A 16817-nucleotide genomic window follows, 5' to 3' on the forward strand; every position below is an offset into this window, starting at 1 on the left:
GCAGGGGGGGCAGTTGGGGGCGACCAGGCCAGCAGGGGGTGCAGTTAGGGGTGACCAGGCAGGCATGTGAATGATTAGAAGCCAGCAGTCCAGGATTGTAAGAAGGATGTCCCACATTGGAGAGGGTGCAGGCTGGGCTGAGGGGAACCAACGTCCCCACCACCGCACGAATTTCTAGTGTTATTTATAAACCCCAGTTCAAGAAATATTAGGAAGTACTATAAAAACTTTCTAGAAAGGTCTTAGATATGTATATTTTCATAATCCTACCCAAATGATAAATACTTAAGACAAAATAAAATAATCACTACTGCTATAATAAAAAATGAATAGTCTGACCCTGGCTGGTATGGCTCAGTTAGTTGGGCATCATCCTGTGAACCAAAACTTCACCAGTCCAATTCCCAGTCAGGCACATACCCAAGTTTTGTGGGTTCAATCCCCAGTCGGGGTGCAGACAGGAGGCAGCCAATTGTTTTTCTCTCACATTGATGTTTCTCTCTCTCTCTCTCTCTCTCTCTCTCTCTCTCTCTCTCTTTCTCTCTCCCTGTCCCTTCCTCTCTCTCTAAAATCAATACAAACATATATCTTTTAAATGAATAGCCTGTACAAATTACTGGTGAAATATCTAAGTGTACTTATCATACCTTGCTAATCTATCAGATTTTTGGTCTAGGAACAAAAGAAGAAAGCCCATATAACACAATGGTTAAGAGAATGGACTTTAAGGTCAGACACACCAAAGTCAACAAAGGCAATCGCATTATTTTATAATAACTAAATAAAAGTTCCTCCAATTATATCTATTTTAAAGAAGAATTACATTTTTTAAAAGGAATTATATTTTAAATTAAAAACAAAGTCATTACGGAACTAGAGACAATGAAAAATTCTAAGAAATTCAAGAAGAGAATATAAGAGGAAACCTGACAGTTAAAAAATATTCTCATTATTAGAAGAAAATAATAAATTTCTATTATAGTATGTAACAGAAGCACATATTTCATTATTTATCTGAAAAGAAGTTTGGTTAGATAATTCAGTAATCTGGGTTTTCTCTTTCTAATTATAAGTTGCTGCTTTTTTTTTCCCCAAAAAGATATAAACACCAAGTCATTAAAAGTCTGATCTGGCAGTTAACTGGAGCCCAAACCAAATAAGTTCAAGGAAAACCATATAGATGCTAAAATTATCTGCTATAATGGCTGTAGGAAAAAGCAGCAGTGTTTTGTAAATAATCAAGATCAAATAAAAAATTACTGGTGGACTCAATGACAGTGATAGCACACTTAGAATCTTTAGGAACAATAAATACATTACAGTACTTAAGATATTGTCTACTGGAGAGAACTAAGATGGCGGCATAGGTAAACACCGGGAAATTATCGCCTCACACAACAATTGAAAATTACCGCAAAGGACTGAGCAAACATCATCCAGAAGAACAGGAAGGCTGGCTGAGTGTAAAGTCCACAACTAGAAGGAAAGAAAAGCACGCTGAGAGCCAGAGGCGCTGCGGAGGTGAAGTGCAGAGGTACGGCGGCTCGCGCGCGCGAGGAAAGGGGGTGGCGCCTGAGGACGCGGCTGTCTTTTTGAGTCACAAGCTCCTGACTGCTCTGAACTCTGGTTCCGGGAAGTCTCTGGGGACCCAGGTCTCATACGGGGAGAAGCTGGTCTGTCCGGCAGCGGGCGAACTTGAGGGCGGCTTTCCCTCAGAGGTGCTTGCAGCCGTTACCGGGTCACTGAGACGCGCGACTCCGGGCGGAGAATCGGCCATGGCTGCTTTCTCCGCCCTCTGACTCCCTGAGACCCCGCCCCACCCAGGCTGCGGCAGAGGCTTTTGCATGTGAATGTACCTAACTGCAGCCGAACCAGGCAGACCTGGAACTTCCAAGAGAAGGCCCAAGGCCCCGCAGCGGCTTGCATTGCTTCACAGCTGAGCCTCTTCGTGGCTCCTGCTGTGTGGCCCCAGGCAGAGGCTGAATTAGCACCTCCTTAGATCCAGGAGCCACTGTACCCAGTGGTCAGAGGGGGTCCATCCAGACTGCAACTCCTCAGATCCATAAGGGACGCACTCAGGGAGCAGACTCAGTGAGCACCAAAGCCCCACTGAAGCAAGTCTTGCCCCAGAAGGGTGTCTTCAGCACAGAAGTTCTCCCACTTTAGACACAGCTGATTCTCACAGCCAATTGGCCTGGAGGTCAATTCCTCCCAGTGATTCTACAACAACCAAGGCACCAAGAGTGCACCAAGAGTGTCCACCCCAGGTAACTGGGGAGGCTGAGCTACTGGGCCCTACAGGACACCTGGCGCACAGGGCCACTCTATCAACACAGGGAAGCTGCCAAAATGCGGAGACAAAGAAACAGGTCACAAATGGCAGAAATGGAGGAAAGCAAACGATTGGATATAGAGTTTAAGGCCACGGTTATAAGGTTTTTCAAGAATTTTATGGAAACCGCCGATAAATTTAATGAATCCCTCAATAAGTACAGGGAGACCATGGAGGACATGAAAAAGGACCAACTAGAAATTAAGCATACACTGACTGAAATAAAGAATAATTTACAGAGATCCAGCAGCAGAAAAGAGGATCCCAAGAACCAAGTCAAAGATTTGAAATACAAAGAAACAAAAAATACCCAACCGAAAAAGAAAAAAGAAAAGAGATTCCAAAAATATGAAGATAGTGTAAGGAACCTCTGGGACAACTTCAAGCGTACCAACATCAGAATTATAGGGGTACCAGAAGGAGAGAGAGGGCAAGATATTGAAAACCTTTTTGAAGAAATAATGACAGAAAACTTCCCCTACCTGGTGAAAGAAATGGACTTACAAGTCCAGGAAGCGCAGAGAACCCCAAACAAAAGGAATCCAAGGAGGACCACACCAAGACACATCATAATTAAAATGCCAAGAGCAAAAGATAAAGAGAGAATCTTAAAAGCAGCAAGAGAAAGACAGTCAGTTACCTACAAGGGAGTACCCATACGACTGTCAGCTGATTTCTCAACAGAAACCATGCAGGCCAGAAGAGACTGGCAAGAAATATTCAAAGTGATGAATGCCAAGAACCTGCAACCAAGATTACTTTATCCAGCAAAGCTATCATTCAGAATAGAAGGTCAGATAAAGAGCTTCACGGATAAGAAAAAGCTAAAGGAGTTCATCACCACCAAACCAGCATTATATGAAATGCTGAAAGGTATTCTTTAAGAAGAGGAAGAAGAAAAAGGAACTCTTACCATTTGCCACAGCATGGATGGAACTTGAGAGCGGATAAATACCACAGGATCTCACTCATTTGTGGAATATAATGAACAACATAAGCTGATGAACAAGGACTGATCCAGAGACGGAGAGGCATTGATTGGACTGTCGGGACTTGGAGGGAAGGTAGGGGAGGGTGGGGGTAAGGGGGAAAGATCAACCAAAGGACTTATATGCAAGCATATAGGCCTAATCAATGGACATGGACAACGGGGGGGTGAGGGCATGAGCGGGGGTGGGGGGGTGGGGGGTAGAGGGTAACGTGGGGACAAGGACACATATGTAATATCTTAATCAATAAAAAAATATATTAAAAAAAAAAAAAAAAAGATATTGTCTCCTATACCTGACTGCCTATAAAGACGACTAGGTGAGATAGTTTTGTTCTTTGCTGTTTAATCTCAATTCCTGATCTTTATTTAGGATATCTATCATCGCCTTGTAGATTTTGACCAAATGCGAAGAATTCTGAGATCTAACCAAAATGAAGTAGTGGGCAACTTCGGTACAATCAACTTATTGCCCCATTTCAAAAAAAATTTTGGCTAATCCTCACTGGAGGATATTTTTTCCATTGATTTTAGAGAGAGTGGAAGGGAGGAGGAGGATAGAGGGGGGAGAGAGGGGGGGGGAGGGGGAGGGGGAGGGGAGGGGAGGGGGGGGGGAGGGGGAGGGGAGGGGGAGGGGAGGGGGAGGGGGAGGGGAGGGGAGGGGGAGGGGGGGGGAGGGGAGGGGGAGGGGGAGGGGGAGGGAGAGGAACATCGATGTGAAAGAGCCACATCAATTGGTTGTCTCCTACATACGCCCCAATCGGGGCAGAGAACCTACAACCCAGTAACATACCCTTGACCAGAAACAAACCCAAGACCCTTTGGTTCACAGCTGACAGGGCCAACATTCCAACCACTGAGCTACGCCAGCCAGGGCTTATTGCCCCATTTTGTTCTTCTGCCATAGCTGCCAGAACACTGAGGCTGGTTTCGACTCTATACACAATTGGGAGTATCCAAATTTTTAGATGAGTCCCTCTCTGAAGTGGGATTCTAAGAAACAGGTTCTTTTACTATTTTCTCACTATTTCTGCAAAGAAAACTATTACATAAAATCAATTTGAATGTATTGCTAATATGTAAAAGAAAACATAGTTTAAAATGGGAAATTGATTGAAGCTGAACTCACCTGTCCACTTTTCCCTATTTCCAGCTCCATTATAGCAACAGGGGTGTGTATCTGAGCTGAGTGCCTCGACTGTGATTTGCCATCAACTCTCCAGCTTAGGCCCCGAAGCCCACTGTCCCAGCGGCTCTGGTTCATCAGGCTCTCTCGGATCTTTGTCTTATGACTCTTCCAGAATTTAGAAATGACAGCAGCTTGATCAGATGTGATTCCTCCTTGCTTTTTGGTTTGAGCAGTCAAGAATGCTTCCAGCTGGTTGAAATCCATGTCTGCAGATGCAACAGACTATAATGACAGAAAAAGTAATAATTTTGAATTTGGTAGATAACTAGAAAATGGTAGCTTCTTAACTACAGATCATAATTTGAATGATTCATAATCAATGAATAAGTTTCACAAAAGGGTCATCAAGTGACAGTAATGAGAATAAACTCTTCAGAAGTATAAAAATATCCCCTTTGCAAATGTCAAATATCAGAAAAGCTACTGCTAAAAAAGTCATGCCATTCAAATTCTAGGTCAATAACTATAACCTAATTTTAAAAATCCAGTGCTATAGTGGTGAAATAATAAAATAATAAAATAAAAATCCTATATAATAAAAGCCTAATATGCTAAGTGTCCAACCATTCATTTGACCATTCGAAAAGTTGCTATGACCACCAGGGGGGAGATGCTCCAAATGGTAGGTTAGCTTGCTGCTGAGGGACTAGGCAAGATGGACTGGACATACCCTGGAGCCATCCCATAGCCCCTCCCCAGCCCCAATCGTGCACTGGTGGGGTCCCTTGGCCTGGTCTGTGGGAATTGGGCTGAAACCAGCTCTCCGACATCCCCCAAGGGGTCCCGGATTGCGAGGAAGATGAAGGCAGGTCGAGGGACCCCACCAGTGCATGCATCCATGGACCGGGCCTCTAGTTTTAAAATAAGAGTAAAATTAATTAGCTCTCTGATGAAATATGACATGATTTCAGTGCCTAGATACTAGTATCCAGACTTGGTTTAACATATTAAAACTGTACAATGTGTTGTCCATAATAAGCACTAAGTAAATTTCATTAAATGAATCATTATGTTAGCTTTGTAGTTTATCTTCAGCCAAACAGCTCATTCACAATAACATTACTCTGAAATTTTACACTACTTTATGCTTTTTCATAAATTTCAAAACTTAGTGCCACTGCTGTTCTGAGAGCAGTAAGCAGCTAAACTGCAGTGGAAAATCATTAGAGGGCTGGGGCAATAAAGCTTTGGAGAGGACAGTGATGATTAATGATTTGGTCTCAAGACAAGCTCTCCCCTGCATCTTCTTTGGTATGTTCTTATCCTCTCCTGGCCATTGGGGTTGGCATGAGCTCCAAACCAGACAAATCATAGTACCCTCCTTTCTTTGGGAATAATGATTGATTCAAATAAATCTCCCAATTTAGAGCAGAAAGAGAAATGGTCTTGCCTCTTGGGGTCATGGTACCAGAAGGATATAAGGTTAGGTTACAGACAGCCATCATTGATCTTTTGGCAAAGGTCTGATTGCAAAATATAAAGAATAAAGCCAAGCAGAGATGAAAGTAGGTTCCAATGGAGTGATATTCCTGTTCTATAATCCCCTGGTTCCTGCAGACTTCCTTCAATTCTATATGTAATTTCAGCATCCTTTCTATAGCACCAAAAATCTCCTTTTACTGTTCAGGATAGTTTAAACTGTATTCCTATTATTTGGAACCAAAAGTATTGACTAAACTTGAGCAGTAGCAGTAAGAACAGAGGGATTGTAAAAGCAGACAGTGTAGCCCTAACTGGTTTGGCTCAGTGGACAGAGCATCAGCCTGCAGACTGAAGGGTCCTGGGTTTGATTCCAGTCAAGGGCACATGCTCGGGTTGCAGACTCAATCCCCAATAAGGAGCATGCAGGAGGCAGCTGATCAATGATTCTCTCTCATCACTGATGTTTCTATCTCTCCCTCTCCTTTCCACTCTGAAATCAATAAAAACATATTAAAAAATACAGCACCTCTGGAGACCAAATATAATTTTTAAAAAGTACACAACAGCCCTAACCAGTTTGGCTCTGTGGATAGAGCGTCAGCCTGCGGACTGAAGGGTTCCGGGTTCAATTCCAGTCAAGGGCATGTACCTTCGTTGCGGGCACATCCCCATTAGGAGGTGTGCAGGAGGCAGCTGATCGATGTTTCTCTCTCATCAATGTTTCTAACTGTCTGTCCCTCTCCCTTCTTCTCTGTAAAAAATCAATAAAATATATATTTTAAATAAAAAGTACACAACATATTAAAAGTAGAGTTAAAATAATACCCTTTAAGTGTTTTTTTTCTGTTAATTCATAGGTATGGTTGTACTGTTAAACTTGATGTGTTGGAGATTATGCTGACTGTTCATAGGGTGATGGGGAAGTGGTGAAGGAAGGAAGTACAGAAGGTTCTGTGCCCATGAGTCTTTAGATAAGTTCAGATTGTCTAGCAATTAATACATGTGAACCTTTTAGTTAATATTGTTATAGATTGGGGTGGTGAACATACAATACAATACACAGATAATGTATTATATAACTATATACGTGAAACCTATATAATTTTATTAACCAACTAGAGGCCCGGTGCACAAAAATTTGTGCACTGGGGGGGGGGGGGGGTCCCTCAGCCTGGCCTGTGCCCTCTCGCAGTCTGGGACCCCTCAGGGGATGACCACCTGCTGGCTTAGGCCCACTCCCCGGGGGATTGGGCCTAAGATGGCAATCAGACATCCCTCTGGCAGCCCGGCAGCACTCGGGGGATGTCCACTTGCCAGCGGGGAGCAGGCCTAAACTGCAGTCGGACATCCTTAGCGCTGCTGAGGAGGCAGGAGAGGCTCCCAACACCACCACTGTACTGGCAGCCATCAGCCTGGCTTGTGGCTGAGCAGAGCTCCTCCCATGTGAGAGCGCCCTGACCACCAGAGAGCAGCTCCTGCATTGAGCGTGTGCCCCCTGGTGGTCAGTGTGTGTCATAGTGATCAGTCATTCCCAGTCCTTCTGCTGTTAGGGTCAGTTTGCATATTACCCATTTACTATATAGGATAGAGGCCTGGTGCATGGGTGGGGCTGGTTGGTTTCCCTGAAGGGTGTCCTGGATCAGGGTGGGGGTCCCCACTGGGGTGCCTGGCCAGCCTGGGTGAGGGGATGATGGCTGTTTGCAGCTGGTCACACACCCTTCAGGGTGGGGATCCCCACTGGGGTGCCTGGCCAGTCTGGGTGAGGGGCTGAGGGCTGTTTTCAGGCTGGTGGGCAACTGAAGCTCCCAGCCTCTCCTTTTTTCTTTTCTTTTTTTTTATTCTGGGATTTATTTACCTTCTATAGCTGTCACTGGAGCTGAGAGCCGGCTCCAGCTCTGAGGCCGTTGCCGGATGAAAGCAGGTATCTGGGTTTGTTTAGATTCTATAATTGAAACTCTGTTGCCATCACTGGAGCTCTAAGCTCTGAGCCCGCTGGTGGCTGAAAGCAGGTACCTGGGGTTTGTTTAGGTTCTATAATTGCAACATTGTTGCATTCGGAGCTCAGAGCTGGGCTGCGGCAGGCGGGGAACCTTGGCTTCCTCCATCACTGGAGCAAGCAAGCCTCATGTTCGCTTTAGCTGCCTGGCTGCCGGCCGCCATCTTGGTTGGCAGTTAATTTGCATATCGCCCTGATTAGCCAATGGGAAGCATGTTGGAGCTACGGTTAATTACCATGTTTGTCTATTATTAGATAGGATGTCACCCAAATAAATTCAATTAAAAATTTTTTCATTTTAAAATTAAAAAATATATTGCTTTATATTCAAGAATAAACAAGTACTAATGCCCAAAGTATATTAAAAGTAGAGGTATAAAATAATACCTTTTAAATGTTCATTTGTTAGTTTTTAGGAAGGACTGTGTTCTGGGAGTGTCTTTGTTAATTCACCTCTTGGAACTACATGTAATCCTGTACTCAGTCATTGAAATGGTGGAGGAGGGCCCTGACCAGTTTGGCTCAGTGGATAGAGCGTCGGCCTGCAGACTCAAGGGTCCCAGGTTCGATTCTGGTTAAGGGCATGTACCTTGGTTGCGGGCACACTCCAGTTGGGAATGTGCAGGAGGCAGCTGATCGATGTTTCTCTCTCATCAATGTTTCTAACTCTCTATCCCTCCCCCTTCCTCTCTGTAAAAAATCAAAAATATATATATTAAAAAAAAATAGAAATGGTGGAGGAGGAAGAGAAAGGGTGAAGGGAATGGCTCTTTGCTGGTATCCCCGTATCTAAAAGAGAGCTTTAGGTTATAACCATAGATCTGTATGTGCATTTTTGTCAAGAACCTGTGTTTATTGTGGACAAGATTTGTTCTTTTTTTGCAACATGAGCTTTTTAGATGTCCTGAGGTAACTGACAATGTATGATAAAAAAGTAGAGCTACCCCTAGCTGGTTTGGCTCAGAGGATAGAACAATGTCGGCATGCAGACTAAAGGGTCCAGGGTTCAATTCCGATCAAGGGCACATGCCTGGGTTGTGGGCTTGATCCCCAGTAGGGGACGTGCAGGAGGCAGCCAATCAATGATTCTCTCTCATCATTGATGTTTCTATCTCTCTCTCCCTCTCCCTTCCTCTCTAAAATCAATAAAATATATATATATTTTTTTAAAAAAAGGTAGAGCTAGTGCCCTGGCCAGTGTGCCTCGGTTGATTAGAGCATTATCCTGAGCACCAAAGGGCTGTGGGTTTGCCAGTCAGGGCACATACTCGGGTTGCAAGTTCCATCCCCCAGGGTCAGGGCATGTACAGGAGCAACCAAACAATGTTTTCTCTCTCTCTCTCTCTCTCTCTCTCTCTCTCTCTCTCTCTCTCTCTCTTTCTCTCTCTCTCTCTCTCTCTCAATGAAAAACATATCCTTAGGTGAGGATTTAAAAGAAAAAGTAGAGCTAGTGAATTAACCAATTTGTAAATATCTTTTAATTATAATTGATACAAAAGAGGCATCTTGGACAAGAAATTGTTAGACCACCTCAGAAACAGACATCAGGACTTGTTCATTAGGCTAGCAGCAAAGGGGCAGAAGGATGGATAAAGGGAGGGATGTGTGTGGATGTGTTCATATTTACATCAGTGATGATAACCACTGATGTGTGTGCATCTCTTTTGGCTGTGCTATAGGAACACATTATTAAGTATTTTGGTGGAAACCTGCATCCTTGTTAACATTTTAAAATATAGATACTAATGAATTATCTTAGAAGCATCATACTTTGTGTACTATTGCTTTGTATTTTATTTTTAACTGAACATTAAGGGAATGCAGTATTTTCATTGTAACTCTACCAATAGCTTTATCTAGAGGCCTGCTACTATTTTTGTCACCTATAAAATTTTTGTTGCCAAGAAAGGCAGGACTGTATTTTTTTCTTCCAGATTGAGTTGATGCAGTGTATTTTTGGTTATCAAAATACTTGAATAGCTTTGGGACTTTGAAATAATAAATATCCATGATATGTGAAAAAGCCAACTGCCTGCAACCCCTCCTGCACAGCCCGCCACGCCCCCGATAGGTCCCTACCACCCCAATCAGTCCCCTCCCCAAAGCCAGCTCTGCTCCCAATCGGCCCCCCCACTCTGATCGGGGGTGGGGCCAGCCGGCCAACCACCCATGGTCCCTCCCCCAGGCTGCTGGCCCTCAAGCGCCCCCCCCACCCCAATCGGGGGTGGGGCCCGCCAGCCAATCACCCGTGGCCCCTCCCCACAGCTGGCCTGGTCCTAATCAGGCCCCATCAAGGTGGACCAGCCGGCCAACTTCCCACCGTCCTCTCCTCCTCCCCACAGGCCCAGCCCCAATCCACTCTGATTGGGGCAGGCCGGCCAGACCCCACCCATGCATGAATTCCTGCACTGGGCCTCTAATTAAATATAATAAAGAGAAGTAAATTAGATGTGTGGGAGTAGAAACCTCAGTATGGAATTTCAATAGAAAATTTAAGTTGCTTCATACCTCTATATCAAGGAATTTACTACATACTAAGCAAATCTAGATGATAAAAATAATATACTAGGAGATGCATCCTAAACATCAAATATAAAATTAATATATTAACATTTATTACCTTGATTGTAAGTGGAATCTACTGGGTTTCTTTAAAGGAAATCAAAGATACTAATGATATGAAATTCATTATCTCAGGTAAATGTTAGTGATTTTAAGAGATCAAAAAAGATTATTAGAGGAAGAGGAAGGACTATGTAAACAATGAATACATTTTTGGCCATCATTCCTTTATGCACATATTCTTGTTTACTGTCAGGATACCCCTGCCTCCCTTCAATGTCAAGTCCAGGAGGGAGGAAAATTATCTGGTTCATTGATGTTCCAGTTCCAGGCACAAGAATTGACACAGAGCAAGTACTCGATAAATGTTCATTTGAATAAATAAGCATATTTTAAATAAATGATAAAGGATTTGTAAATGATTTGTTTATTTCTTTTTTTTTTCTTTTTTTTAAATATATTTTATTGATTTTTTACAGAGAGGAAGGGAGAGAGATAGAGAGTTAGAAACATCGATGAGAGAGAAACATCGATCAGCCGCCTCCTGCAAATCTCCTGCTGGGGATATGCCCGCAACCCAGGTACATGTCCTTGACCGGAATCGAACCTGGGACCTTTCAGTCCGCAGGCCGACACTCTATCCACTGAGCCAAACCGGTTTCGGCTGTTTATTTCTTAAATAACATATGCTCAGGATAAACAAAATGGAAATTAAGGCATTTCATAAATGGCAGCTTCTTTGTTTAAAAATAGGTCTGGCCCTAGCTGGTTTGGCTCAGTGGAGAGTGTCTGCCTGCGGACCGGGTTCGATTCTGGTCAAGGGCACATACTTGGGTTGCAGGCTCAATCCCCAGTAGGGGGCATGCAGGAGGCAGCCGATCAATGATTCTCTCTCATCATTGATATTTCGCTCTCTCTCTCTCTCTCTCTCTCTCTCTCTCTCTCTCTCTCTCCCTCCTCCCTCTCCCTCTCTGAAATCAATAAAAATATACATAAATAAATAAAAATAGGTCTGTAGAACCCTGGCCAGTGTTCTCAGTGGTTAGAGCCTCGGCCCATGCACTGAAGGGTCACAGGTTCAATTCCTAGGGGGCTTGTGTGGAAAGTAGTCAATCAATGTGTCTCTCTCACATTGATACCTTTCTCTCTCTTCTCCCCACTCCCTCTCTTCCTCCCTCCCTTTTATCTGCTCTATCTAAAAAAAAGGCAATGGAAAAATGTGCTTGGATGAGGATTAACAAAAAAGAAAAAAAGTGTGGAATAGAGCTGTACCACGATCAGATGTCATGACAGAGAATAATCCCATACTGGTATAAAAAGACTTTAAAAGTGAATTATACATAAAGCACACATAACACAACCCATTCCAAAATTTCTACAATGTAGCATAATATGGCTTTTTAAAAAAAGAAATTCATTACAATAAAACTTTATTAAAGATAAACCATAATAGTCAAAATTTATAAAAAGTATAAACTGAGTTAAAACAAAGCCAAAAAATGTGGGTGTTTTATTTATTAGGTATTAAAGCTTTATTAATTTTTTAAAGGAAAGTAAAAAAACATAAATTTGATATTTCGCTTTAAATGAGTATTGTATAATTATTAAAATAGACTATTTACCACTGAGACACATATTAATAAAAGTACTACTATCCAATATATAGCTTCCCATAAAGACGTGTAAAATTTTGATCACATTTTAATATAACATTATACTACTGATACTTTGATAGTAGGTGGTGGGTGTTTTATTAGGAAAAACAACAACTTGATTTTTCATATTTCTGTGATTTAAAATAAGGATCCATTCAGAACACATCATTTACACTTTTCTTATGGTATTTACCATATGATATAGGATACTTTAAGACAGGGACTGTGACATTCACCTTTGTGTACAAAGCAGATACGCACATTCCAGGCCCAGAAATATTTGATGGCTAAATCACAGAAGAAATTTTCTTTAAAATCTCCCTACTCAGGAACTCCTTCAATCGAAATCAAGTTTCTAGATCCAGAATAGTTGCTTTGAGAAAAGAAGAACCAAAAATAGAGTTTCAATCAATAGGGGTTCTGCCCTAAACTAAGAGAAAAAGAAAAAAACTTACAGAACACCTCATTACATGCCATTTGAGCTTATTAAAATACTTTGCAAACTCCAGCTGGTAATCTGTAATTGCTGCTTTATCATGTGATGTCCAGTGACATTAAAAAGTAACATCATTGCCGAAACCGGTTTGGCTCAGTGGCTAGAGCGTCGGCCTGCGGACTGAAAGGTCCCAGGTTCGATTCCAGTCAAGGGCATGTACCTGGGTTGCGGGCACATCCCTAGTGGGAGATGTGCAGGAGGCAGCTGATCGATATTTCTCTCTCATCGATGTTTCTAACTCTCTATCTCTCTCCCTTCCTCTCTGTAAAAAATCAATAAAATATATTTTAAAAAAAAAAAAAAGTAACATCACCCAGCTCTAGCTGGTTTGGCTCAGTGGATAGAGCGTCAGCCTGCTGATTAAAGGGCATATGCCCAGGTTGCAGGGCTCAATCCCCAGTAGGGGGTGTGCAGGAGGCAGTCAATCAATGATTCTCTCTCATCATTGATGTTTCTAGTTCTCTCTCCCTCTCCCTTCCTATCTGAAATCAATAAAAATATTTTTTTAAAGTAACATCATTCTTCAGAGAAGTAGAAGTGTATCTCATGAGTTATCATCTAAATTCTCAAAAATGCTCAATGAAATTAGGAAAATTTAGTTACACAAAAACTAGAGAACTAGGAAAGGAATCTGTTTTACAGTCAGAAATGGTATTCCTAAATTCAAATTAACAAACCAAATATTTAGACTTCTTTTGGGTAAGAAATTCTTATTGTTGAATAACCGACTTTGTTTTCTTAACTAGAACATTAAACAGAAATAACAATTTTAACATTATGTTGCTTCCAGCATATTTTATCAGTGTATTGCAAGCCAATATTCTACTGCCACCTAAAGTAGAAAAAAAGAATTACTGCTTATAGTTAAGATAATGCTAGACAGAAGACAAATGAATCCTCAAAGTATGACAGAATAAGTCAAATGTTTTCAGTATGTTCTATTCATGTCTCCTAATCTAAACATTTTAAGACCAGATATTTTGCACCCATTTTTTATAATCAAGTTAATTTTTTATTACTTAACATTTGCTGTCCAAAATGTATAAGGGTGAAGTTCATTCTTAAATTAATTCAAGTATCGAAAAGAAACTGCTGAACAGATCATTCTTCACTTATACAGAGAGACCAATAGTAGATTTAGAAGTATCTTACATAATAAAATCTTTCTACATTATACAATAAATACAAAAACGCTACTATGAAGACAAGAAAGTTCAACGTTAAAAAGCATTCTGGCCCTAGCTGGTTTGGCTCAGCAGATAGAGCGTCGGCCTGCAGACTCAAGGGTCCCGGGTTTGATTCCAGTCAAGGGCATGTACCTTGGTTGTGGGCACATCCCCAGTTGGGATTGTGCAGGAGGCAGCTGATTGGTGTTTCTCTCTCATCGATGTTTCTGACTCTCTGTCCCTCTCCCTTCCTCTCTGTAAAAATCAATAAAACATATTTAAAAAAATAAAATAAAAATAAAAAGCATTCTGGCCCTAGCTGGTTTGGCTCAGTGGATAGTGTTGGCCTGAGGACTGAAGGGTCCCGGGTTTGATTCCAGTCAAGGGCACTGACAGGGTTGCAGGCTCCATCCCCAGTAGGGGGCGTGCAGGGGGCAGCCGATCAATGATTCTCATCATTGATGTTTCTGTCTCCCCCTCCCCTTTCCTCTCTGAAATCAATAAAAATATATTAAAAAAGGGAAAAAAAGCATCTGTGTTTTTCACAACTGGCCTTTTCACAAGAATAAGATACTGGATACATTCCATAAGACAAATCCCAAAACACAAGTTGAAAATACCATTCTTTGATGATACCATTCATTAACAATTTTTAAAAGTCATCACTAATGGACAGTCAACGCAAGTCATTTTTTTAAACAATACAAAATGCACGTTTAAGCCTCTACTTTTATTGTAAATACTTTCCACAAAATTGTCCAGGTTATTTGGAAACTAGGATTAAATTCTGCTTTTAAATAATACATACGGATAATAAAATAAAATATACACCAAAGTAGGCAAAACATTAAACTACTGGAATACTAAAAAGATTAAGTGGGGTATCCCGCAATAGAATCTAACCTGTTTCATATTTACATTATACCCAAAAGCACCTTAGCAATATGTTCATCAAAAGCCTCTTAAAGGGGTGGGGGGACTGGAGGAAGTCAATGGGGGGAAAACGGGGACTTATGTAATACTTTCAACAATAAAGAATTATTTAAAAGTAAATAACTAAATAATAATAAATAAATAGCCTCTTAAAAAAGGTTTCACCAATGCTCAGTACAAATGTACTAAATTTCTAATACTGAAGAATAGCATAAAAAAAATCAGGGTCAAGGTGCAGAATATTATGTATTCTATGCTCCCCATTGTGTTTTACAAAGAGAGGAAAAACTGTTGGTGATGAAGTTCAGGACATGCCACCCCAAAATACAGCACTTTGCCATATTGACCACTTTAAGATGAAGGAGTTGCCGAAACCGGTTTGGCTCAGTGGATAGAGCGTCGGCCTGCGGACTGAAAGGTCCCAGGTTCGATTCCGGTCAAGGGCATGTACCTGGGTTGCGGGCACATCCCCAGTGGGGAATGTGCAAGAGGCAGCTGATCGATGTTTCTCTCTCATCGATGTTTCTGACTTTCTATCTCTCTCCCTTCCTCTCTGTAAAAAATCAATAAAATATATTAAAAAAAAAAAAAAAAAAAAGATGAAGGAGTTTAAAACAGGCAGAGCAGGAATGTCACTCTAACCTCTCCCACAACCCTTTTCTCCTGAAACAGGTCATAAAACCTTCATGAGATGTGCCCTCCCTCAACCCAGAAGAAAGGAGCATCCTTATGGACAAAGACGAAGAGTCACCAAGAAGCCCACAAACAGGCCTTGCTAAGTTTCCCTCAGTTTACTACAATTACCTCATACTCTTTAACCTATCCTATTCCCCGTTAACTGTCCACTTTTCATCAAACATAGTATAAAATACTCATGTCTTCGTTTTCTTAAGAAGGATTCTCTATCACATTAAACTTAAATAAATTTGTATGTTTTCTCCGTTAATCTTTGTCAGTTTAATTTGCAGACCTGGCCAAAGACCCAAAAAGTGTCAAGAAAAAAACCTTTCCTTCCCCTACATTGGCTAAAATAAACATAGTATATTATCTGTGTCAAAAGAAAACTCTTGGAAAATTTCAATTAAATGCTAGGAGAGAATGTTAAGGAAATCTATCAAGAAGTAAAAGAAAAAACACAGACATGGAAAATAGAAAAAATAAAATTTGAGAATACAGTCTAGAAAGTTTAACATTTGAAAAATCAGAGTGGTAGAAAGAGAATAGAGGAAAAAAAGAGATAAGAAAATAATCTAAGTAGTAATAAATTTCCCAGAACTGAAAGTCATGTGTCTGCAGATTGAAGAAAGGACCACAGTGACCTGAAGTGAAACAAAAGAAAACCACACATAAAGAATATTCAAGAAAATAAAGGATAAAGAGAAAATCCTAAAAGCTTCCAAAGAGAGAAAAAGATCACATTAAAGGAAACAATGCCTTTAAAATTGTGAGTCAATTATTTTACAATCTAGAAATATATTTTCAGCCAAATTAGCAATTAATGTGACATTAAGACTTAAAATGAAAGAAGAAGAAAAACAACCTCTTTTTTACAGAGCTACATGAGAACATGCTTTTAAGATCTGAGTCTCAATGAGATGATGGAGCTATTACAACGCACATCTGGGCCTATTCAGGTGATACTTTAACAGCTGATTTGGCCCCAAATATCAAGAAACTTGCCCTAGCCCGTTTGGCTCAGTGGATCCTGCAGACTGAAGGGTCTTGGGTTTGATTCTGATCAAGGGCCTGTACCTTGGTTGTAGGCTCGACCCTGGCACTGGTCAGGGTGCATGCAGAAGGCAACCAATCGATGTGTCTCTCTCACATTGATGTTTGTCAATGTGAATAGAGGAAAGAGAATAGAGGAAAAAAGAAATAAGAAAATAATCTAAGTAGTAATAAATGTGTGTCTTTCCCTCTCACTTCCACTCCCTCTGAAAATCAATTGAAAAATAACCTTGGGTGAGGATTAACAACAAGAAAGAAACTTAATATGAGGTCCCAGTGCAGCCAAATCCTCATCCAAGAAAGACATCATGACTTTAGTCAACGATAGTGATAAAAGCCCCTACCTTGGA

The 16817-nt window shown here is 41.3% G+C and overlaps 1 protein-coding gene across 9 annotated transcripts in view; it reads right to left on the reverse strand.

The window, feature by feature from the left end:
• The window catches only part of COMMD1 (copper metabolism domain containing 1), a 151198-nt gene that overhangs the window by 129361 nt on the left and 5020 nt on the right, over positions 1-16817 (reverse strand). For 8 of the 9 annotated variants that reach the window (XR_004971821.1, XM_036334408.1, XM_036334409.1 and 5 more), the window contains exon 2: positions 4450-4731. Coding sequence is in view for 8 of the 9 variants with exons in the window: in XM_036334408.1 (XP_036190301.1) it covers positions 4450-4731 (282 nt within the window). In the remaining variant the exon portion in view is untranslated. Of the gene's footprint in view, positions 1-4449; positions 4732-12380; positions 12510-16817 lie in introns of those variants that run through there. The other variant, XM_036334413.1, reaches the window with a different exon arrangement.

The sequence above is a fragment of the Myotis myotis genome, unplaced genomic scaffold (assembly GCF_014108235.1).
Source record: "Myotis myotis isolate mMyoMyo1 unplaced genomic scaffold, mMyoMyo1.p scaffold_m19_p_14, whole genome shotgun sequence".
Taxonomy (NCBI): Eukaryota; Metazoa; Chordata; class Mammalia; order Chiroptera; family Vespertilionidae; genus Myotis; species Myotis myotis.